Source organism: Schistocerca nitens, chromosome 6, assembly GCF_023898315.1.
Source record: "Schistocerca nitens isolate TAMUIC-IGC-003100 chromosome 6, iqSchNite1.1, whole genome shotgun sequence".
In the NCBI taxonomy this organism is placed as follows: Eukaryota; Metazoa; Arthropoda; class Insecta; order Orthoptera; family Acrididae; genus Schistocerca; species Schistocerca nitens.
In genome coordinates this window covers 371,255,985-371,281,281 of record NC_064619.1, presented here as the reverse complement: position 1 = coordinate 371,281,281, position 25,297 = coordinate 371,255,985, and the positions used below count along the sequence as shown (strand labels likewise).

General features: G+C 38.6%; 1 protein-coding gene across 1 annotated transcript in view; it reads right to left on the bottom strand.

Moving 5' to 3' along the window:
• Positions 1–2,717: 2,717 nt before the first annotated feature.
• Positions 2,718–25,297, bottom strand: part of LOC126263721 (uncharacterized) — a 266,843-nt gene continuing 244,263 nt past the window's right edge. Inside the window, exons 5-8 of the mRNA XM_049960875.1 lie at positions 17,066–17,246; positions 15,138–15,294; positions 12,819–12,970; positions 2,718–7,192 (exon numbers count right to left, since the gene is read on the bottom strand). Of these exons, the coding sequence (XP_049816832.1) occupies positions 7,184–7,192; positions 12,819–12,970; positions 15,138–15,294; positions 17,066–17,246 (499 nt within the window). The 3' untranslated portion in view covers positions 2,718–7,183. The remainder of the gene's footprint in view (positions 7,193–12,818; positions 12,971–15,137; positions 15,295–17,065; positions 17,247–25,297) is intronic.

Genomic DNA, 25,297 nt, shown 5'->3' with positions numbered 1-25,297 from the left:
TGAATATGCAGATTTGCAGAGAGAGAATACACACAGTACCAGAAGAATGTAGTCAGCCAGCTCTCTCTCTCTCTTTCATGCTCAGTCCTCAGATACGTCAATGGTTACCTTTACACCTTCCATTGTTGTATGTTCCCTGATTGTAAGATTAGAGTACATCCTCCTGGGTAACCAAATAGTTAATCTCCCTTTTAGTTCCTAAGCTATTGTTATTCAGATGAAAGATGAAACAATGTTTGTAGCAATTTCTGTAATGTCTAATTTACAGGAACAATTATAATGAGCAATTTTGTGTGAAAATATGTAAGCAGTTACAGAATGTTTAAACTTCTGATGTGATCTTATGGAGATGAAACTCTAGGTTGAAGACAGTATTACCAACAGTCCTCCCAGTTAACTCTCTCATGCTACAGACATGCTCACTGCATTCTGGGTTGTGTGCAACTTTGTTGTGGCCGTACTGCTTGACAAATGCTGAAACCCATGGTGACAGTGTTCCGGCTACTATGAAATACCTATCATCTAATTTTAAGAAAACTATCCGCTGACAAAATTTGATTTATGCACATCTTACAGTTGACGCCTATGTTCAATAAAGGACTCGATTTCTTTTCATTACTTGTCATTGTTACTGCACTGCCTCAAATTAAGTAAAACATTACAAAATATTTTAAAGAGGTTGCAGAGGTAAAAACACATTGCATAAACTTTGCATATGATTGATTTTAACTCATACAGTGCATGAAATGTAGATAAGATATTGAAATTTTATTTAAAATTGAGAGCAGAATGATATCTCGTTTTGTTCGAGTTACCGATTTTTATATCCAGCGGACAGTTGTGTGTGGCGTGCCCATCCAAGTCCTTGTGCATCACGAATCATGTGGTCAGAACAACAATCTTACCCCAGAAATGATATCGAGACGGTGTTTTTTTTGCAAATGATAGCATGTGGTGAGGTTCATATGTTGTATGATAAATATTTGAATTTTTTTATTCACTGAGATATGAAAGTAACTTGTATAAAGCAGTGAGAAGTCAGTGGTCCAGGATGCAAACAGACTTCACTAGCACTGACACATCCACAGCGCCTGGGGAAGGGCAGACCAGGATGTGTACACATATCCACAACAACAAAAGGGTCCAAAAGTAGCTCTAAATCAATGAAAGATGATCTTCAACGACGAAAGCCTTCAATTGATGACCCTCACTCTTACAAAATGAAATATCTTGATTGCACCAAAAAGTCATCTGTCACCTAACTTGCACAACAGTATGGACACACTATGGGTTCATGTCATAGAGGTTAAAGAGAGAGAGAGTTCCCTGTTTCATAACCAAAGGATCTCCATGCCAAATTAAGCACCATAGTCTCAAAACAAAGAGATGCTCAGAACTTTTCTTATTTCAGTGGTATTGTGCATTTTAAAATCTTGCCTCAGAGTAGAAAGTGCATCATTTTGAAAAAGACTGCATTAGCAGATATCTGTGGTTCCTACAATGTGACAACACACCAACCCACTCAGCTTTATCAAAAATATGACGACTGCCCTACCCAGTTCCTTCACACCCCAAGACATTGCTCCATATGATTTTTCTTTCTTCAAGAGTAATATACAGGATATAATAAGCTATGCATGCAAAATTTTTGACGGTTTAGAGGAAATAAAAAGAAACATTTTATACGTCAAAAATGTCACAAGTGCACAGTTTCTTTGCTAGTGGTCCATGAAGGTTGTGTCATAGATAGGGTTCAAACTGCAGTTTGATGAACACTGTTTTAGAGATGTTCCTGAAAATGTTGTCCATTTACACTAATGCAAATTGACATCTGCATGTTAATTATTGTCTGACATGCTCAAAATAACCAGGTGTTTCATGAATAATGGTTGCAGCTTCAGCCAAATGGGCAACCAGCTCTTCGGGAGTTCTGGTGTGCGTCTTACACCAAACACTTCACCCCCCCACCCCCACCCCCCGCGGGTCCCATTCCCCTGCAAATAAGAAATCTGTAGGTCAGCAACATCTCTAACAATATTCTTGATCACCACCTCTTAACACCACTGGCAACAAAACCTTCATAGGACTCCTGGTGAGGAAACGCTACACCTTTGACATTTTCATCACACTCAAGAAGTGTTTTTATCATCACAAAACATTCTGAAATTTTTGTATACAGAATTTTGTTTAAAGCCTTTTTTTGCTGAAGGAACAATTTCAATACTATTGATAACATTCAGGAAAAAAATTATTGCACATAATGAAGGGCATTTCAAAAGATCAAAGCCCATACACTGAAGGTTTGATTTGGTTTAACAAAGAACACATAAGGAGAATGATTAAAAAAGAATGTAAATAAATAAATAAATATGCCTTCAGCGTCACTGCCTGTGATGCAGCTTCCAAGGTCAGTCAGAGTGGTTACAACTTTACATGTCTGTACGAAATAGCACCAGTGATATCAGAACCATCTAAAAGAAATAATCAGTTGGACAAATAAGGTGGAATAATAGAAATAAAAGTTTCCATAATTTGATTTATTCTTCTGTTCAGAAAGAAATAGTGTTACCTAGAATTTGTATCAAATTTAAATTATTACCGTTTATTTTAAACTGTCAAAGCAGTAGACACTAATGACTTAACATCCCAAAGAGACATTCATTCTCTCAACAGGACATTACAATGTGGTACATTAATGAAAAATTAAAAGAAAGAAATTCTGAAAAAGCTTTATTGCACCAATCCCATCTACATGATCAGAGTCAATTCACCAAAATGAACGCTATCAAACAGATTATTACAATACAGATATTCAGCAATCAAAAACTATAAAATGAAATTTAGCTTTCTGACATGTCCTTATAGAAGTCTTCATGAATTACACAGGTGCAACATCTGCACAAGAAATTGTGTCTCACATGACACACAGAAAAACTTACTTGAGATAACTGTGTAGTCTATATTATAAGCATGTAGGTTTCATAGGAGTGGGGAATGTAAACACTATTACTTTAAGAATACCTTCAAATAATGCAAAATTACTGAACAAAACAGATTCCTTCACATTTTGTTGTCTTACACAAAACAAAACAGATTACACTGTTTTGAATGAATTCTGGAGACTAACAACATATGGTATGCTGCGTTATGTATGTATAGTACCCCAATCATCATTTAGTGCCTGTGACACTGATTTCTCAAGCTTCACATTTACATTAAGCACTGTGAGATATTCTACATGTTCTTGCTGTATTACTTACACTACCTTCATGTTCTCCTCTAAAATTTGTGTATACTCACTTCACCAACAATAATTCATTTAAAATCAATATTTTCCCTCATTTATTATAATCCATTCCTCACATACTGCTACAAAAGCTGATGAACATATCAACAATTTAGAAAATGCCTCTTGCACAATTTCATTCCAACATACACAGAAAATATATAAAATGCCTGTTTCTGACAATTACAGCAGGAAAATTAACTTAAAAGCAACAACAAAGATTAATCTTGCTAAGTTTTTAAGCAGTATATTGCTTCAACACTCTGTTTTGTCATGTGCCCCCATCACCTTATTAGATACAAATATTTCCATTCACAATACAATGTCTGTCTTTGAGTATGGTAAAGAATAATTATCAGTTTGATTCAGGTGTGCTCAGATGACAATGAGGACCATTATCTTTTTCCTATGGGCATAAATAGCACTATTAATAATACATACATATTCTTTATTGTGCTGCTCTTTTTCTTCTTCCCAAAGAAAAGAACAGAATACAATAATGAATCTTTGTATAACCTTGTCAGAAGTTCATGAACATTACAGCAAAATAGTACATCACATTCCAGTTACAATTTTTGTCTTTTAGGTAGGGACAAGAAGCAATTTTGTAGTTTTTTGTTTTCTTTTTTGGGGTTATATGTTGGGTACAAAACTTAAGGCTGACCAAGAAAACTGTATTCCTGGCAACGAGGGCAGCATGGTGCCATACTGTACTTCAGACAGAAATGAGTAGAACACAGTGTACAACCTTTAAGGTATCTACTATTGTCATCTGTGGTGGAAAAAAGAAAGGACAAAGAAAGGAGGAGGAAGATGAAATACACTTAGCTTACAATGAGGTAATTCCAAAAAACACAGTGTTCTTCCATGCATACATTTTGATTGGTCAGACCATACCAATATATTGTCAGTCAAAATTAATTCTGATGGATAGTTCAAATATTCAGCAAGAAGTTCAATACATTATACACCATGCGACATGGTCAAAATAATTTCAAAAGAACAAACAAAGTTTACCTACAGCTATTTACTGAGAACATAGAATGCAAGAGAGCCTCTGCAATCACAAGAGCAAAATCTGTATAAACATTCATACATTAAATTATTGTCTGCCATTACATACTTCAGGCATCCTCCAATAAAACTGTATCTCACAAAAGTATATAGTTATAACAAACTAAAAACAAATATGGATCACATTTCATCAGTCAAGAGCAGCACCAGTCAGCACACTAGCCTCTTTTGGAAACTAGTTAGTACAAAATGAAGATAAAAGTAGTATATACTGTTGCTACAGAATTTTAGCAGAATGCTATTAGAGAAATTTCATTCATTCAACTATTGGAGTGTCTCACCTTAAACTTTTCTAAATGGTCAGATTGACATGAGAATATAGTGTATATAAAAATTGAATTCTTTCACACTCTTTGCACCTCTATATCATAAAAGTACAAAATATCTTAATAGGTTATTTATTCATGACTGGAGAGTAACATGTGTAATTCTAACAATTATTTCAAATTTAATTATTGCAGAGAGTAGTTTAATCACAGCATTCAATGATCCGAGTTAAGTTACTAAATTTGTTACCATCAAAAAGAAATATTTGAAACATCTGTATCCAATGCTAAGTATTTAGTAACAGTATTCTTACAGAAATTGATGGTACACATTTCATAAGACTTCAAAATCTGAATGTTTCTACAAGATACTAATAGAGATGCTAGAACACTAACAATAATATTTAATATATATAACATGGAATATTAAACACTATACTATACATCAGTAATAACTGAACAATTTAAGATGTGTATGTTTAGTGAAACAGCAAATGATTTGATAGATTTCATATGAATGTAACAATGATGAATGAGTATGACTGAAATTTATTTAAAGTATGAATTTATTCATGACAGGTTTAACTTTAAAATTTGTATTCTTCAAACGCACATATTTTTGTTTTGTTTCTGATTTTAAAAAGGCATAATTGATTTATTTATGTATTTTTCCACTTTCCAAAGTCACTGCTTTAATTCATAAAGTTCTGCAAATAAAAATGTGTGTGATAAGTCAGTTAGTATTTCCAGAGGGCTGTGATCCCTCAGGTTTTTTTTTTTTGTGCGATCAATTAATAATGTCCTTCCAGGTGTTGGGCCAAGTTTTTTTCCATTTTATGCACCACATTTTGATGACTGATCCAGCCATCTTCTTCAGGTGCAGCGAGTTTTACTATTATGTTTACTCGCTGCCCAGATTCCAAACAGCAACACTCGCAGTACCTGAAGAAGATAGCTGGGTCAGCCATATTAATATTGTACATGAAGTGAAATCAACTTGAAAGAACACCCGGAAGCACTCTATTAACTTTCTTCAGTGGTTCTATGTAGATACAGGTATTCTTTTATGGCAAAACAGCAATTATGTTTGAAATGTGAGAATCATTTTGGTAATATTTTTCATCATAAAAAAAAGAGTTTAAAATATATTTTTCAAAATTCTTCAGCTTGTTGCATTTTTGTTGGAAATCCAAAAATAAATAAATCCGTCATTTCAGTGACTGAACTGAAATTCTATTCCACATGTTACTTATTTTAGCACATTAACATTCCAAATTGATGCTCAGTATATTCTGAAGTAGCTTAGATGTTAAAGTTAACTGCTGCAACGTCAGAAGTGGGTTTTTTGTGAGGCGGAGAGTTCCATTATCAGAAAATAAGGAAAATCTCAAAGAACAGATGACACTACAAAAGTGTTCTGCTGCACACACAGAACAAAATTTTAAGAACAAACTTTCACTTCCTGCTATTAACTGAACAGGAATATTGAATAGTCTCTTCTCTATCTCAAATCCCTCTTTGCCACATACAGTAATTTGAAAATTGCTGCTACTGTTTACATAGATAGGCATCTGCTGACCAACTACTCTGTCTAAAATTTGCATCACAAATGTATCTATACTTTTTTTAAAACACTGAAAGCTGCAGTTTCATATTTCTGAATAAATACAAAATTATGTAACATATTAGTCTTTCTTGTTTTTGCTTCAAATATGTGCACATCAGATATTTAAGTTCTGGAAACTTTAATTTGTCTTTGAATTTAACCATCATGACACACACAATGTGAGCCTACTAAGAAACTTCCAAGTTCACAACTAGTGCACACAAGAGAACAGATTAACACCCAATATGGGAAGGTGGCCATACATAAAATACGCCTCAAACACAACAAATTGCTCTTGTCTTTTACACACACACACACACACACACACACACACACACACTATACATATGTATTCTCCGAAAATCATTTCAGAGCAATAACTCCTACACTCTAATAAAAAATAATACAACTCCAAGTCCATCGAGGGTAGAAGTGCGATGCACAGCAAACGCAACTCTGCCTTCTCTTAAAGTCACCGTCAGTGGAGGATGGGGGCTACAGGTTGAGTGAACAGATGCTACATGGAGACGCACACTGGTGTGGGTGGTGCTCAGGGGGCTGCACGCCGGAGCTGGTCTTGCCGTGCTCCAGCAGCAATCTGTGATGCAGCATTTCACCCACATACATGTTGTTCAGAGCCAGCCAAGGGGCACTATGAGGCCACAGGATATCCCCACTAGTGGAGGCTGATGCCTGAGCAACTGCCAACTGCTGCTGTTGCTGCTGCTGCTGCTGCTGCTGTTGTTGTTGCTGATGTTGCTGTTGGTGGTGGGGGTGATGGTGGTGATGGATCTGCTGCTGTTGCTGCTGATGTTGCAGGTGGGGAAGCTGCAATTGCTGCTGTTGCTGCTGCTGTTGTTGCTGCTGCTGCTGTTGCTGCTGCACATGGTGGCTAGAACGGTTTGATGAACCCCGTCGTCCTCCAGTACCACCTGCAGCCCCGCCCTCCACTCACATCACCTGAACATAAAGACACCAGTAAAAAAAAAAAAAAAAAAAAACAGAAGCAAGGCGTGGAACAGTTGAGCTGGTGAAACAAAGAAGGAAAGAGACTCAATGCAATTGTACTGATGGAAGCATGTACAATATTTTATAAATAGGAAGCTAGAAATGAATAATAGTTTGCACCTTCTTGCAAGAAAACAATTTTAAGGTTTGCTAGAGACAAACATATTTCACCACAGTTCTGGAATAGTCAGTGAATGTGTAGTTAATTCCTCTCAAAAGAGTTTCTGATTTCCTTTGGCTGCTTATCCACTTCAGTCACGCTTTATAATTGTTGTTGTTGTTGTTGACCAGTTCAGCCCTGTTAAATTGTTTATTAGCTCTTTTATATGCCTCAGTGCTACATTTGTATGGCAACACTAGCAACTATTAACACTAGTGTCCAACATGTCTGGTTAAAGATAAACATAGAATTGTGTTGTTCTGTAAGATGGACCCTGTTATCACTATTTTCTGCAAGAATAGATTTTAAAGTCAAGGAAGATTAAAACTAACAGCTACTGACACATTTGTTCAATTACCAGCTCTTTCCGCTTGTGGACATGCATGCGCGTGCTCACGCACGCACACGAGACATTTTAATTTCAGTATGCTTATGTTCTCTAGGGTAAATTGTCAATCCACCCAAAATCTCTAGGGTACACTGTCATTTCCACACAAAATTTAGATGACCTATGAACTTTTGGAAAGTGTTCCTTTGTTGATGAAACAGCACATGATGAAATGCTGTGAATGACTCTACAGTATACTGCATTTCTGACTACACACAGCAATACAAACTGTATGCTAGCACAGGAAACTTTTACAGTATGTATACATCACACTCAGGCAGAGACCAACTTTATAGGTACATGATAACACGTAACATGGAAAAATTTTTCCTTGTCTCTTCATCCACTCTAAGAACACGTGAAGTTTGTTGAATTCTTCTTCGTTTTACTCTTACTGCTCACTGGGCATGCAATCCAGTTTTAGAGCACATGGCAGTCATCCACTGCTGAAGCAGTTCTGCTGTAACTGTGCAACAGCAATTTTAAAAATTTTACCCTCCTCTTGCGTCCTTGCATTTTGGGACCACATTGATAAATGAAGTATTGGGTGGAAGCTTTTGAGTTGGGTTCTTTGGGGAAGGAGACCAGACAGCGAGGTCATCGGTCTCATCGGATTAGGGAAGGATGGGGAAGGAAGTCGGCCGTGCCCTTTCAAAGGAACTATCCCGGCATTTGCCTGGAGTGATCCCTCCCGAATGCGAGTCCAGTGTGTAAGGAAGCTTTTGACTTGCTAAATAATTTCCCACAGGTACAAGCTGTGACAGGAGCTCCAGTATACCTGCAAGTTATGAATGGTGACTGCATCAAGTTAACCAAGTTAACTTTGCGAAGAGTGAGTTACTGAAGCACTGCGAGGGAAACAGAAGAGGAACACAGTGAATACATCAAGGAAGGAGATGAAAGATTCATTTAGTCATATAAATATAGTAATTCTAGTCTTCGGTCTGGTAGGGTGAAGTCTGACTATTAGGCATGGTGAGGATGTAGGAAGTGCTACATTTTGAATAAATGTGTTCCTTGACCTATCCCATACAGCTATAGGTAGCCTTCCATGCTGGAATCATCTAACTTTATGTGAGGCTGTGCAACAATTATATTGAGTCTTTCCTCACTGTATTTTATAATGCTAAGTGTTACTTCATACATTTTAAAATACAAAATACAAAACAGCACTATTTCATATACACTTTCATTTAGAGATTCCTCACAGTTTGAGTCAATTTAATGTAGACATTGTCTGTACCTGAGTACCTGAAAATGCAGCTAAAGTTTGGAAAGAAGTTATTTGTTTTGTTTTGTTATCCATTGTGGAAATGGCTTATTCTTTACTTTTACAACAGTGGATTCTCACATGGATACTTTCAATGATTTGCAATACGACAGGTGGAAGCCATCCTGACATGTCACGAAGTTTACATCCTAAAACAAGCACATTTACTATACTCTGAACATAAATTGCGATTACTTGGTATTGAAATTGTGTAATTTAAATACGTTTGCCCTCGTGCTAATACACTGAACACGAAGTGTTACTTGATTACGGATACTTTGCAAGCAGTTGGAATATCACAGGCAAGTGCTATTAACAGTGTTTTTGTAGATCAAGAAGGGACCATTGTCCTTACTTCAAGAAGGAGAACAAAACTGCAGAGGCTACTGGCTAAAAGAACTGTATTATTCATGCATGTTAAGGAACACCATTTATATATATATATAATCCTCCAAGTCTACATAACTCAATGGTCACCACATGGCAAAATGTGATTCATTAGTTACCTTACTCTGTACATCACATGAGAGAACAGCACCGAGTACTTGTCGGTTTGAGTTTTCTCTTACAGGCAACTGTTAACTTATAGAAACATTGTTTTGGCATGTCATTCAAGAAATCATTATGCAAGTATTTGACACTGCGGGAGTTAACAATCAGTGCGGTAGTATTTTAAATATGTCTGCTTGTGTCTGTATATGTGTGGATGGATATGTGTGTGTGTGCGCGAGTGTATACCCATCCTTTTTTCCCCTTAAGTCTTTCCGCTCCCGGGATTGGAATGACTCCTTACCCTCTCCCTTAAAACCCACATCCTTTCGTCTTTCCCTCTCCTTCCCTCTTTCCTGATGAGGCAACAGTTTGTTGCGAAAGCTTGAATTTTGTGTGTATGTTTGTGTGTCTATCGACGTGCCAGCGCTTTTGTTTGGTAAGTCACATCAAACAAAGATGATGTGACTTACCAAATGAAAGTGCTGGCAGGTCGACAGACACACAAACAAACACAAACAGACACACAAACAAACACAAACATACACACAGAATTCAAGCTTTCGCAACAAACTGTTGCCTCATCAGGAAGGAGAGGGAAAGACGAAAGGATGTGGGTTTTAAGGGAGAGGGTAAGGAGTCATTCCAATCCCGGGAGCGGAAAGACTTACCTTAGGGGGAAAAAAGGACGGGTATACACTCGCACACACACACATATCCATCCACACATATACAGACACAAGCAGACATATTTAAAGTTTGGGCAGAGATGTCAGTCGAGGCAGAAGTGCCGAGGCAAAGATGTTGTCGAATGACAGGTGAGGTATGAGTGGCGGCAACTTGAAATTAGCGGAGATTGAGGCCTGGTGGATAACGGGAAGAGAGGATATATTGAAGAGCAAGTTCCCATCTCCAGAGTTCGGATAGGTTGGTGTTAGTGGGAAGTATCCAGATAATCCGGACGGTGTAACACTGCGCCAAGATGTGCTGGCCGTGCACCAAGGCATGTTTAGCCACAGGGTGATCCTCATTACCAACAAACACTGTCTGCCTGTGTCCATTCATGCGAATGGACAGTTTGTTGCTGGTCATTCCCACATAGAATGCATCACAGTGTAGGCAGGTCAGTTGGTAGATCACGTGGGTGCTTTCACACGTGGCTCTGCCTTTGATCGTGTACACCTTCCGGGTTACAGGACTGGAGTAGGTGGTGGTGGGAGGGTGCATGGGACAGGTTTTACACTGGGGACGGTTACAAGGGTAGGAGCCAGAGGGTAGGGAAGGTGGTTTGGGGATTTCGTAGGGATGAACTAAGAGGTTATGAAGGTTAGGTGGACGGCGGAAAGACACTCTTGGTGGAGTGGGGAGGATTTCATGAAGGATGGATCTCATTTCATGGCAGGATTTGAGGAAGTCGTATCCCTGCTGGAGAGCCACATTCAGAATCTGATCCAGTCCCGGAAAGTATCCTGTCACAAGTGGGGCACTTCTGTGGTTCTTCTGTGGGAGGTTCTGGGTTTGAGAGGATGAGGAAGTGGCTCTGGTTATTTGCTTCTGTACCAGGTCGGGAGAGTAGTTGCGGGATGCGAAAGCTGTTGTCAGGTTGTTGGTGTAATGCTTCAGAGATTCCGGACTGGAGCAGATTCGTTTGCCACGAAGACCTAGGCTGTAGGGAAGGGACCGTTTGATGTGGAATGGGTGGCAGCTGTCGTAATGGAGGTACTGTTGCTCGTTGGTGGGTTTGATGTGGACGGACGTGTGAAGCTGGCCGTTGGACAGGCGGAGGTCAACATCAAGGAAAGTGGCATGGGATTTGGAGTAGGACCAGGTGAATCTGATGGAACCAAAGGAGTTGAGGTTGGAGAGTAAATTCTGGAGTTCTTCTTCACTGTGAGTCCATATCATGAAGATGTCATCAATAAATCTGTACCAAACTTTGGGTTGGCAGGCTTGGGTAACCAAGAAGGCTTCCTCTAAGCGACCAATGAATTGGTTGGCGTATGAGGGGGCCATCCTGGTACCCATGGCTGTTCCCTTTAATTGTTGGTATGTCTGGCCTTCAAAAGTGAAGAAGTTGTGGGTCAGGATGAGGCTGGCTAAGGTAATGAGGAAAGAGGTTTTAGGTAGGGTGGCAGGTGATCGGCTTGAAAGGAAGTGCTCCATCGCAGCGAGGCCCTGGACGTGCGGGATATTTGTGTATAAGGAAGTGGCATCAATGGTTACAAGAATGGTTTCCGGGGGTAACGGATTGGGTAAGGATTCCAGGCATTCGAGGAAGTGGTTGGTGTCTTTGATGAAGGATGGGAGACTGCATGTAATGGGTTGAAGGTGTTGATCTACGTAGGCGGAGACACGTTCTGTGGGGGCTTGGTAACCAGCTACAATGGGGCGGCCGGGATGATTGGGTTTGTGAATTTTAGGGAGAAGGTAGGGGTGCGGGGTGTCGGTGGGGTCAGGAGGTTGATGGAGTCAGGTGAAAGGTTTTGTAGGGGGCCTAAGGTTCTGAGGATTCCTTGAAGCTCCGCCTGGACATCAGGAATGGGATTACCTTGGCAGACTTTGTATGTGGTGTTGTCTGAAAGCTGACGCAGTCCCTCAGCCACATACTCCCGACGATCAAGTACCACGGTCGTGGAACCCTTGTCCGCCGGAAGGATGATGATGGACCGGTCAGCCTTCAGATCACGGATAGCCTGGGCTTCGGCAGTGGTGATGTTGGGAGTAGGATTAAGGTTTTTTAAGAAGGATTGAGAGGCAAGGCTGGAAGTCAGAAATTCCTGGAAGGTTTGGAGAGGGTAATTTTGAGGAAGAGGAGGTGGGTCCCGCTGTGACGGAGGACGGAACTGTTCCAGGCAGGGTTAAATTTGGATAGTGTCTTGGGGAGTTGGATCATTAGGAGTAGGATTAGGATCATTTTTCTTCGTGGCAAAGTGATACTTCCAGCAGAGAGTACGAGTGTAGGACAGTAAATCTTTGACGAGGGCTGTTTGGTTGAATCTGGGAGTGGGGCTGAAGGTGAGGCCTTTGGATAGGACAGAGGTTTCGGATTGGAGAGAGGTTTGGAGGAAAGGTTAACTACTGAATTAGGGTGTTATGGTTCCAGATTGTGTTGATTGGAATTTTGAGGTTTTGGAGGGAGTGGAGCTGGAAGTGGGAGGTTGAGTAGATGGGAGAGACTGGGTACACACAGTATTTGAAGCAAACTATGAACTACAAAAATTGTATTATTCCCAAATACGCAATAAACTAAGGGAAACATGTTAGAATCTACCTGCAAAATCTGACTTGCTTCAAATGCAGTTCCTGGTAAAAGGATTACAGGACTGGAAACATGGCCAGATTCTACACACACCATGTTAGGAAACTCATCATCTCCAAAATCTGTTATTTCTTTGGCCTTCTCAATCCATGGATTCCACACAACTGGAAATGTAAGAACATAGTAAAACTGTAAAATTTGTTTCATAAAAAGAATAAGAAAATCAAAACTGAAATTTTAAAACATGTAGCCATATAAAATTTTTCAAAACTTTTTTTATGATTAAGCACCTATTTATTTGGTAATGCCTTTCTATTTCACTACTGATTTGGTACACAGGCCAACAAAAAATATTTTGTTTACTTTGTTAGATAATAATCTCATGGTTTATATCCGACATCTGTCTTTCTACCCCCACCCCTCTATCCCACAGGCTTTGTCATAATGTAACTTCACTACAAACTAGAAAATAAGCAAAACACAGATAATAAATGTAATGTAATTTTTCAATATGAACTAAGACTATACAAAAATGAAAAGTCCTCTTCATTACATATGAATTATGTGCCCATTGGCTTACGTTTCCTTTCCCTCCTCTTAAAGCAAGTGATATAGCTTTTTCTCCAACGAATTGCCTGTTGTATGTCCAAGTGAAGTGATAGACAGCAGCCTCTCAACATATTGATATTCTAGACTCCCTGATAACTTCTTTTATTCACTTTCATGTTATGATGAAAGACCTCAGCTTCTCCCTCACGGGCATCAAGTAAAATTTAGTCTCTCTCTCTCTCTCTCTCTCTCTCTCTCTCTCTCTCTCTCTCTCTCTCTCTCTCTGTGTGTGTGTGTGTGTGTGTGTGTGTGTGTGTGTGTGTGTGAGGGGGAGATAAAGACTGTTCAAAAAGTGAATCTCAAGGCTCATCAAATAGCCTCATATCTTGAACTTTTCCTATCTGTTGGCAGCAGCAGAAATATGTTGTGCATCTTTTCTGAGCCTACAAATTTAGTAACAACCTTCGTCAGTGATATCACAGCATCCTCTCACAGTTACTGTCAATTCAAAATCCAAAATCTAACATTTTTCAAATCTCAGGTCCAACAAACATGTTCATTTTCAATTCTCCATCTCTATGGAGGGCTTTCAACATCTGTTTTACTAGGCCCAACCTCTTAAGTAGAGATAGTAATAGATTTGTTTTAATGAAAATAGTTCTTCCCATACAATGAAGAGGAGGAAGAATAAAAACCATAAGTGCACTGAAGATATGACTGTGCTAGCAGAAACAGAGGAAAAGCTCCAGGAAATGACGGAGAATATTGTGGTTGTGGATAAAAAATGTGGAAGGAAATTGAATGCTGGCAAGATCAAAGCAATGAGAATCAGCAAAGATGACAGAAATATTTAGAAAGTTTTGACATTTGGTTATAGAGAAGAAAGAGGAAAGTGAAAAGGTCCAAAAGAATGGGAAATAAGGAGGTGCTGCACAGGGCAGGAGATGAGAGGAACTTTATGAGGATGATACAGTAGAGGAAAACATTTTGGATGAGACACATATTATGCAGGAATTGTATACGACAGAGAATGATGAGAAGAAGAGTAGAAGGAAAAAGAGGGAGAGGAAGGAGGACAGGAGTGCTAACAGAAATGAAGAGAGGAAAAAGTTACAAGAAAAATCAAGGAGGATGCTCAGGACAGAGATATGTATGATGGCCAGTTGATACCTGCCTGAGGAGAGATTTACAGAGAGAAGGAAACAGTTTGCCCAGTAGTTATGTGCCACCTAATTTTCAGTTTCATACTTTCGTTAATTTAAATAGCATGTGAAATACATACTATTAACAAATCACTAAAAATTTCCATTTTCAAATACTGACTGTTAAATGTAAAGAAATAAATGTTAGGTTATATGGCTCTTTTGTTATCATAGTAGGATTCAACATACTAAAAGCTAAAGGAATAAGTCACCTTCATTAAAAATGTTTTTTCATCACTGGCCTGTGTTATAATGTTTTGGATGCCAGCAAAAATTGCAACATCTCATAAAAATATTAACACATTTAAGACTCTGCTGTAAAAATGTTACAAATTTAGCAATTCTTTAAAATTATTTGTTTGTATTGAAGTAGTTACGAAAAACCTGATTACACTTTAAACCATTTTTTAAACTGAGAAACAATGAGTGTGATGCTTGCAATATGCAGAAACTCTTAAACACTGGTTTATTACACCGACAGGCTTCTATTAATTTTCTACATTAAAATAATTTCTTCAATACGGAAGTACCTGAGAAATAAAATTCTTAACGTTAATTGTAACATTTTCAACTGAAATACCTGTGTCAGGGAAATTATATTTCTGGATTCTCATTTTACGTCCCGAAACTACATTGGTTATTATATGTTCTTGAGGAGTGTTCTGGTATATGCGATCAGTCCATTCTGAAATAGTTACAACATCACGGCCTTCTTGGAAAATGGCACCGTCGCGTGTCTGTTAGGACAAAATACATTAAAAAGTTAAATATTGCAATACGTATGTCATACGTTACCATATGTTACTTTATACATGTGAAGTTCAGTATATGGTCAGTCTATATAGGGTCTAACAAAAGTGTATAGCACAAATTGCAGGACACATTCCTCACACTTAGATCATGAAATTATGTTATATAAACATGGGTCTGGGAATTTTGTTTCCATATTATAACTCATTTTGTCCAACTCATTAATCATGGGAAACACATAGGAACAGAACATTAAAATAATGGGGAACATGCATTCTTGGTGATGTCTGGTTATGTTGTGCACTGCCAGTGTTTCGTTTTACATGTCCCTGTTTCCATGTGACGTACATTATTGCTTGTTTACAGGTAAAAATCAACTGTTCTAACAACCAGTATGACTGTTGCAAGCACATAGGCTAGTACGTAGAGTTAATCACAGACCTGGTTCATGCAATGGCAGTGTACACACATGCAGAGATGTCAGATGCCCATTTGATGAATGGATTAGCTGATGGCAATGCTACTTGTACTCGATGTTAGTACAGGAGAGATTTCCAGGATGAAAGTACCCCGACAGGAAAATGTTTGAAGTCACTGATCATCGACTTAGAGAACAAGAGGCATTTAAGCCTGTTACTTGCAACCATGGGAGCCTCGAAGGACGAGGACACTGCAGTAGGAGATTGCAATTCTTCATGCAATTGACAACAACCATAGTGTCAGTATAAAACATGTAGCTCCCACAATGAATGTTGACCACACGACTGTCCGGTGAGTGTCACAAGAGGACCATTTGTATCCACACCATTTATAGTGTATGAAGGCACTATCAGCAGCTGATTTTCCTGCACAAGTACTCTTATGCAAATGGTTTATTCAACGAAGTGTCAACCCCAATTTTACTGCAATGGCACTGTTCACAGATGAGGTGGTGTTTAAAAGAGATGAGATTGTAAATTTTTGTAATTGGCATGTATGGACAGACATTCTGACAACTGCTGAAGCAAGTCATCAACAAAAATTTTCTGTCAGTGTTTGGGCTGGCATTGTTGGAGACTGTTTGGTAGGGCTTCACTTTCTTGCACCCAGGCTCAACAGAAAAAGTTATCATAATTTCGTACAGAATGTTCTACCTGATCCTTTAGCAGATGTGCGTTTAGCTGTGCAACAAAACATGTACTTCAGGCATGATGAAGCAACTCCTCATTTTAGTGTTAATGTCAACTGGCTTCTAAACAACGGATTAGGTGACGGATGGATAAGTAGATATGGACCAATTGCCTGGCCTCCACACTCTCCAGACCTAAATCCACTAGACTTTTATTTGTGGAGGCATTTGAAAGCTCTTGTGTACCGAACCTCGGTACAAGATGTTCAGAGTCTCTGTGCCCATATTATGGAAGGCTGCGAAACGATACGCAATACTCCAGGGATACATCATGCATCTGAGTTTCACTATGACAGCAGGTTGATGCACGTATCAATGCCCACGGAGGGCATATTTAACACCAACTGTAAGAAAGAGTTGCCTGTGGGATGCTGGTGCTTTCCATTCATGTGGGTTTCCCGTCACTAACGAGTTGGAGAAAATGAGTTGTAACATGGAAACAACGAGTTTCCAGACCCATGTTCATATAACATCATTTCTTCATCTATGTGTGAGGAATGTGTCCTGCAATTTGTGCCACACAGTTTTGTTACACCCTTTATATCAGCAGCTAAATAGCGCTGAATTCACAACGATGATGCATCTCTTACCTTATCAATGAATGTGCAGCCATGTAACCCCGTAATCTGGCAACGTCGTACATCAGGAACTTTAAAATAAGTATGAAGCAGTAAATTGAAACTGAATGTAAGGTCTTTGCTAGGATTGTATATGCCTATATTGAAATGAAGCTCCTTTTCTCGTAGTATCAGTCTGTATGTGAGGCGAAATCTGAAATGAAAACTACTGTTATGAGATCTTTTACATTCTAAGAGAATGTTGTCTATTACTTTTGACCAAAATCTTTTAGAGGACCACAGATAGAGGAGGAAATGAACATTCCAATATTAATGTGTAACATTATAATTTAACAGGTATAATTATACACACACCCAACTTAAATATAAAATATATAACAGATATGGTCCACTCTGGAAATAGACTTGAAAATCAGTTACTCTAATAACAACCTAATGGATAATTGGCATACCAGAAAAAAAAATGTACATATTAATAATGAAGTCGTAAAACCACTTGAAAGTTCATGTCTAGGTAATTTTTAGAGCAGCAGTTTTATTGTATGCTTCTTTGTGGAAACAAACAGCAACTCTTTTGTCTATGTTATCAAGACTTTCTAATTTTTTTAATTATTTGCATATTTTATGGCTGTTAGTGTCATTTGATCCACTGGTATTGTCTCAGATCATTAGACTATCAGACCAGACAGCTTTAGATCCTTTTAATTCTGTAATGAGCATAATTAGATCTATTTAATTGATAATTAAGCTCAAGTACTGTTCTCATTATACATAGATGCAGGGGAAATTGGCCGCAGTCCACAAACAGCTAGAAGCTATGTTGGGTGCAGTCAATAAGCTCCAGGCTGCCATGAGCAGTGCTTCTGGAGTGCCAACTATGGCATGCAGTCAACCCTGACACTACTATGCTGTTCAACATGCTTGATCTAGTGGGATCTCCGTCATCCAAGATGGAATGGCAGACATTAATAGGAGTTGCTCGTTATTGGGCAGATGAAGAAACATCTGACGGAAATAGCAGCTGGATTGTGAATGAAGTCCAGTGTGGACACTGTATACTTGCCTCAAAGTGTCGCCCTAGATAAGGAAAAGGCTCTGCTGGCAATTACTGAAGGCACTGCTGCAAATAGCTGGCATTGCGACTTAATGTGGCTGTCTTATTTGGAGCCAAGTGGATTTTGTAATCAGAAGATTCACTGATTCAGCAATGACCTCTGATGCAAATTTGATCTCTCTGCACTACAGAAGCACTTGCTCAGATTAAATGTGAGTGGCATTCACATGTGGATTCTTCAGGTTGGAGATAGCACTTTATTACACTGGATGGTCAGTTAGTTATGGTACACATACTGAAGACAAAAGTAGGTTAGTTACAGCTGTTATGAAATGGAAAAGATCCCAGTATATTATAAAAAGAAAATATAAACCTATTATTAATTAACTGAAGGAGTGTTCAGGGTAATGCTCTACAACTACTGTTACTCAATAATACTAACAATGTGCATGTAATACTTGGAACGGAACATTTCTTGGAACAAAAAATAAATAGCAGTGAAATATTTAACAAAGAATTGAATATATACTACAAGGATACTTTGGACACATCTGGAAGCACTGTATTTATTTATTTAAATAAATAAGTCTGTAATGTCTACTGAGATGAACACAGTCAGAGGTGAGAGGTCGTTTGGCTGAAGATAAGTGCCAAGGAGGGACCTAAAGTACTTATCTCAAATTTTTATCACCTAATCAAATCAAATATCTAAAGAGTGGAAAATATCAGAGAAAGCTTGGAAAATAATGTGCATAATTTCTCTGATCGTGCAATATTTATGGGTGGAGGACTTCAATCTGCATTTAAAACAGCGTACAAGAATGAAGAATCCTTTGACACTGTACCAAATCTACTTTCTGAATATTATCTGGGGCAGCTGGTGAGACAGCTAACCATCAAGGAAACGAATCATATAATATCTGTTGCAGCATACAGTCCTGAACTTTTCAGTTCAGTCAGGGAAGAGATATGAATCGGCTACAAGGTTATCACATTATCATTGATAACTGAAGTTTCACAAAAAGTTAAATAAAGTCGACAGACACTTATGCTTAACAATTGTGACAGAAACAGAATTATCAGAGCAATTAGCAGTGAATATTCATTTCTGGGGAGGAGAGAGTGGAAAATATCTGGCACAAATTCAAATCTGTTGCACACCGAATAAGAGTGTACATCTCATGGAAAGTATGACAGATAGCAAGGACCTACCATGTTTCAGTAACAATATCAGGAAGCTATAACAAAACAGTGTGCTCAGAAGCCAAACTCTTGTTGTCACACAAAGGCTGAATGTAGTCGCATCAAGAGTAAGGACAGATATGTGAAAAGTGTTCAAGGAATTTTAAAGGCTAATTTTCTCTGCTGACCTGTCAAAAAATGCTAAATGAATTTTGGTTGTATGTAGACTTACTCAATTGAATAAAATGATCTTTCCAAATGCTTACTTGTTGACCACAATGGCACTAAAATAGAAGCTGATAAAATGAAAGCTGAAATATTAAATTATGTTTTCCAAAATTCCTTCACTGATGATAAACATGCAGTTCCCATGTTTGACCATACTACGATTTAAATATAAATGGGGGGGGGGGGGCGGGGCGGCACTAGAAACTGCTCGATAGAGGAAAGCCACAGGATGTGATAGGATGATCACTAAGTTCTATATTGAATATGCCTATTCTGCAAGACATTCAAATTTATAAGAAGTATCATAAGACTCCCCCACATGAAGCATGGACCATGGGCCTTGCCATGGCGGGGTGACTTGCATGCCTCAACAATACAGGTAGCCACACCACAGGTGTAACCACAATGGAGGGTATATATTGAGATGTCATACAAATGTGTCATTCCTAAAGAGAGCTAGCAGCCTTTTCAGTAGTTGCAGGCCTTTTAATTAACATCGACCAAAATCACCTGGCTGTAATGGTACTGCAAACAGCTGTACGCAAAGGGAAACTACAGCTGTTATCTTTCCAGAGGAGCTACAACTCTACTGTAAGGTTAAATGATGGCATCCTCTTGAGTAAAATATTCTGGAACTAAAAATTGTCCCTCATTCGGATCTCTGGGTGGAGTACAGAAACATACAACAGACAAGTTAGCACAAATTATAACTCGTACAATGTGCAAAATTTGATCTGAAATTTCTTACATGGGAGATCACCCTGTGATTCAGTGACTGTTTGTTCAGAAGTGACTGTCATGTTGCAGTTAATCAGCATTAGGAATTGTGTCAAACTTCAATAACGATCATCTATTGTGACAAATGGATCAAATTGAACTGACTTGTTATTTCCAATAGTTATTGACAGTGCATGTTGTTTTGTGACTGATTTGAATGTTAAGAGTCCAAGAACAGTGATTTAAGAGCTTTATGCAGGAACTGTGTTAACAATTGACTTGCCACATGTTAATAATGGTGTTCAATTTCTTTAGTGTTATGTTACTGCACTCAATCACAATACAGGACATTAATCGAGCGGTAGTATGTGGCTAGCCGATTATCAGTGCATAAACTGTAATTAAGTGAGACTTGATCTGGCCGCAAATTGTAAGTTATTCAACAACAAATTGCAGTTAAAGTGTTTAAACTCCAAACCTGGTGTGGACCACATCATCTGAAATAGCCTACTTTAGACAAACACTTTTCAGCCACATTTGATGGAGGCACAGCTACTGATGGTACATTTGCAAAGGCAAATACGGATACACTTCAATGGAGGTTAGAATGTTTTAAAAGAGAAATGTATAGGTTGAAGTTAAATACAATGGCAATTAATGAATTTTGGTGTTAGTAGAATTGGGTAATGCTGGAGTAGGTCTAATAATAACACTGGTCCAAAAAGTTTTACTTTTTACAGAAACAAAAGTAGTTATACTCTAAGATTTAGACGCATCCAACACCAACATCAAGGCTGAAACGGTCTACTACCTTTGGGTTACAAGTAAATAACATGTTTACATTTCAGAGTCTCCGTTTTGGGACATTATAAGAGCTACATGCAAAGGCATTGTGACAAGGTTTCCTCTGCCCTAAGTTAGTGAGGTGGATGCTTCCTGTAGAATGAAGAATGCCTTACACATGACTGATGTTTGCACCATACAGTTGCTTGAGCATTATCAAATGTAGAAACCAGATGCAATTTTAATTGTCATTTGTGGCAGCTGCGAGTTGTTGTGCTGATTTAGTTTACCTGTTTTTTTGGAAAAAGTGTCGTGGTGGCTGGCAGGGAACGCATGCCAGGTAAAGTGTTGAAATTTAAGAACACTGTTATTGTGTGCGTGTATGTTTTGACAAAAATTCGTCGCATCTGCAGTAACAAAACTGATACCTTGTGTAACATTTGTGCACATGTTATTTGTAGTGCAGGAAGGCAGTCATTAACTATAGCAATGAAGCAAACAGATGTCTTGTAATTAGGGTGTCTAGCTGGAGACCAAGATAAATCGTTGGCTCCACATATCTGTTGCACGTCACATTCATCTATGCTGAATGCTTGTATCCACAATAAAAATATCTCCATGAAGTTCAGTGTGCCCACTATTTGGCATGAACACACAAATGATGCATCGGATTGCTAATTTTCTATGGTACCTATCTTGAGGAAAGCAGTCAAAGCTGCAGGAAGAGGAATCATCAATACCCTGACATACCATCTGTCATTCATCCTGTGGCTCATAGCAAAGGATTGCCAGTTCCTCTTACCCCACATTTATCACCATTAAGCAGTGACAGCAACAATGCTGAACTGACACATACAGCCAAAATCAAACAGTGTGAACCCAATGGTCTGGTTACGCAATGAGATCTTCCAAAGTGTAAAGCTGAACTCTTTGCCCCATGACTGCAGCAATGAAATCTCCTCATTGATGCACGTTTGTGTGTGTTTCAGGAGCATCAGAAAAACTTTAATGTCTTTACATTATTGAAAACAAAGGCAACATTACACTTCGCAGTTACACTGATGGTGTGGTATTGATAACAATGATGCCATGGAATAGTTTCTCAAGTTGGCACTACGAGAGACACAGACGACATCGCCCTCTAGCCGGTGCTGTTGAGGTCTACGAGCTCCACGACTGCTTCAGCCATTTGATCAGGTGCATCCAGCCAGGGCACTTCACTTCAGCATCGCACCTACATACAAAGTTATGTAATCGTTTTTTTCAACTTGTTTTTGCACCAGTAAACCAAATTCTTGCAGTACCGACTTAAATTACCTTTTCCCGTTCCTACCCATGCGCCGCCTCCCAGGCGGGATACAAAAGATGGTTTGTTGAAAGACTGAACATTAAATACAAAGCAGACAATTGGAGACTCATTATAGATAGTTCAAGAAGAAGCCTGAAGGCAATGCTGTTACACAATGGTAATGAAAGGCTGTCTACCCCTGTCACATATACTGCCTTAGGTGAAGAAAGCTTGAGATCCTTAGTAAACTGTTTTGATTACAATAAGCAGGAATGGCTGGTACATAGAGATTTCAAAGTCATAGTGATGCTGTTTGGTTTGCAAGGGCGTTACACTAAGTACTGCTGCTATCTGTGGGAGTGGGACTGTTGCACACGACAGAAACACTGCACAACATATATATTTATAAAGCTGAAGAACCTCTAGTGAATTTGAACATAATTGTTTTCCCACCATTGCACATTAAATTGAGATTGATGACAGCATTTGTTAAGGCTGTGCACAGTAATTAAGCAGCATTTCAGTATTTGTGTAAGAAGTTTCCACAACTCAGCACATAGAACAGAAAAGGGATATTCATTAGTGCTCAGGAATGCCAGCTGTTCAGACACACATGTGCGCAATGGAGGAGAGAAATGAAAGAGAAAGCCACATGGTAGAATTTTGCACAGAGCATAAATTAATTGTAACTAACACTTTGTTTACTAATCGCAAAAGAAGGGTGCATATGTGGAAAAGACTTGAAGTAACAGAGGTTTCAGACTGATTAGGTAATGGCAACACTAACACAAATTATTTACAGAAGAATGGAAAAGCTGGTGGTAGCCGACCTTGGGAATGATCAGTTTGGACTCTGAGGTTAAGGAAAGGCAAACCTAAGTTTATAGCATTTGAAGACTTAGATGAAGCTTTTGACAATGTTGCCTGGAATATTCTCTTTGAAATTCTGAGGATAGCAGCAGTGAAATACAGGGAGTGAAAGGCTACAGAAACCAGATGGTAGTTATGAGTCGAGGGGAATGAAAGTGAATCAGTGGTTGAGAAATGAGTGAGAAAGGATTGTAGCCTATCCCTTATGCTATTCAATCTGTACAAGGAGAAAGCAGTGAAGGAATCCAGAGAAAAATTTGAAGCAGGAATTAAAGTTCAGGGAGAAGAAACAAAAACTTTGCTATCTCTGAAAGAATTACAATGTCATTGGCAGACCTTGAAGGACTTCGATGAGCAATCGAATGGAATGGACTGTGTCTTCAAAGGCAGATATAAGATGAACATCAACAAAAGCAAAACCAGGGTGATGGAATGTAGTCTAATTAAATCAGGCAGTGATGAGGGAATTAAGATTAGGCAATGACATACTAAAAGTGGTAGATGAATTTTGCTATTTGAGTAGTGAAATAACTGACAATGGCTAAAGTAGAGAGGATGTAAACTACAGACTGGTAATGGCAAGAAAAGCATTTCTAAAGAACATCAAACAATGGAAAACCAGGATGGAATGTAACAATATATGAGAAGGAAAGTTGCTACTCACCATATAGCGGAGAGGCTATTTGTCCGGAGTGTAGGTCTTGTATGACAGTAAAATGTGCACAGTAAACAGATTAGACAGGAAGAGGATAGAGGCTTTTAAAATGCAGTGCTACATAATAATGCTGAAGATTAAATGGGTAGATCAAGTATCCAACGAGGAAGTGCTGAAGACACTTTGGGAGAAAAGAAATTTGTGGCACAATTTGACTAAAAGAAGGATCAGTTAATGCGATATATTTGAGGCACCAAGGGATTACCGATTTAGTATTGAAGGGAAGTGTGGGGTGTAAAAATTATAGAGGGAGACTAAGGGAGAATACAATAAGCAGGTTCACAGGATGTAGCTAACAGCGGTTATCCAGAGATGAAGAGGCTAGCACAGGGCACAGTAGCATGGAAAACTGCATTAAACCAATCTTCGGGTAGAAGACTGCAACAGTAACAACAACAAAACAACACTGATGTGCGAACTGATTTCACTCATGACAATTTCTTGTAGAATGATGAAAAACATTATACTCATATCTGTTGACTTTTCTGGAGAGCAGTCACTTCTATGTTGGAATCGACATGATTTCCATAAGAATCTATCAAATGAAATCCATGCTGTTCTCTTCATTTATGAGATCTATGAGGCAGTTGGTAGTGGGACTCAGGTTGATTCAGTGTTTCTCGATTTCCAGAAAGCCTTCAATACAGTCACACAGCATCCCTTACAAATCAGAATACATACATATGACCTGTCAGCTAACATCTGCAGCCCTATCAGGCTGTAAAAGGAAGGAACACAGTTGTACACAAGGAGGTGATTTTTAGAAAATACAGAGAGACTTGCAGATTGCTACCCGATTCAAATGCTGGCAGCTGACTTATCGTTTGACAAAATTATTGTGATCAGTAAAATGGAATTAGTTGGAGCCTGGAAGTATCTAGGAGTATCCATGTGAACAATTTAAGGTGACATGACTATGTAAATTTGTAAATATAACCTTGGAGAAGGTCGACACCAGATTCAGATTTAGGAGAAGAAAACTGTGAATGTTTACTTCAAATAAGAAAGGATCACAATACACTCACTCAACCGTTTGTTCACTGTTTTTCACTGGTATGGTACATTCACAAAATTGGGTAATGGAAAAACTACAGAGAAGAGAACCTTCATTTGCAATGTGGCATTTATCTCCTGTGGGTGTGTCACATAACAAAAGTCTCCAAGTTTATGAAACAAACTAAGTCAAACATATAATTTAAATAATATATTAACTAACATGATTATCACAGTCCCACAATTAGAGAAACCCGTGACCGTAAAGAGATCTACAGACAGCCTTTAGGCCTGTGTCCCACATGCAAATGAAATTGGGACGGTAGGAAATGATACTTGTAAACCATTTATCCTCCATCATGGTGGCTTGTGGAAGACACACAGTAAAACAAATAAACACAAGATTAAAAATGT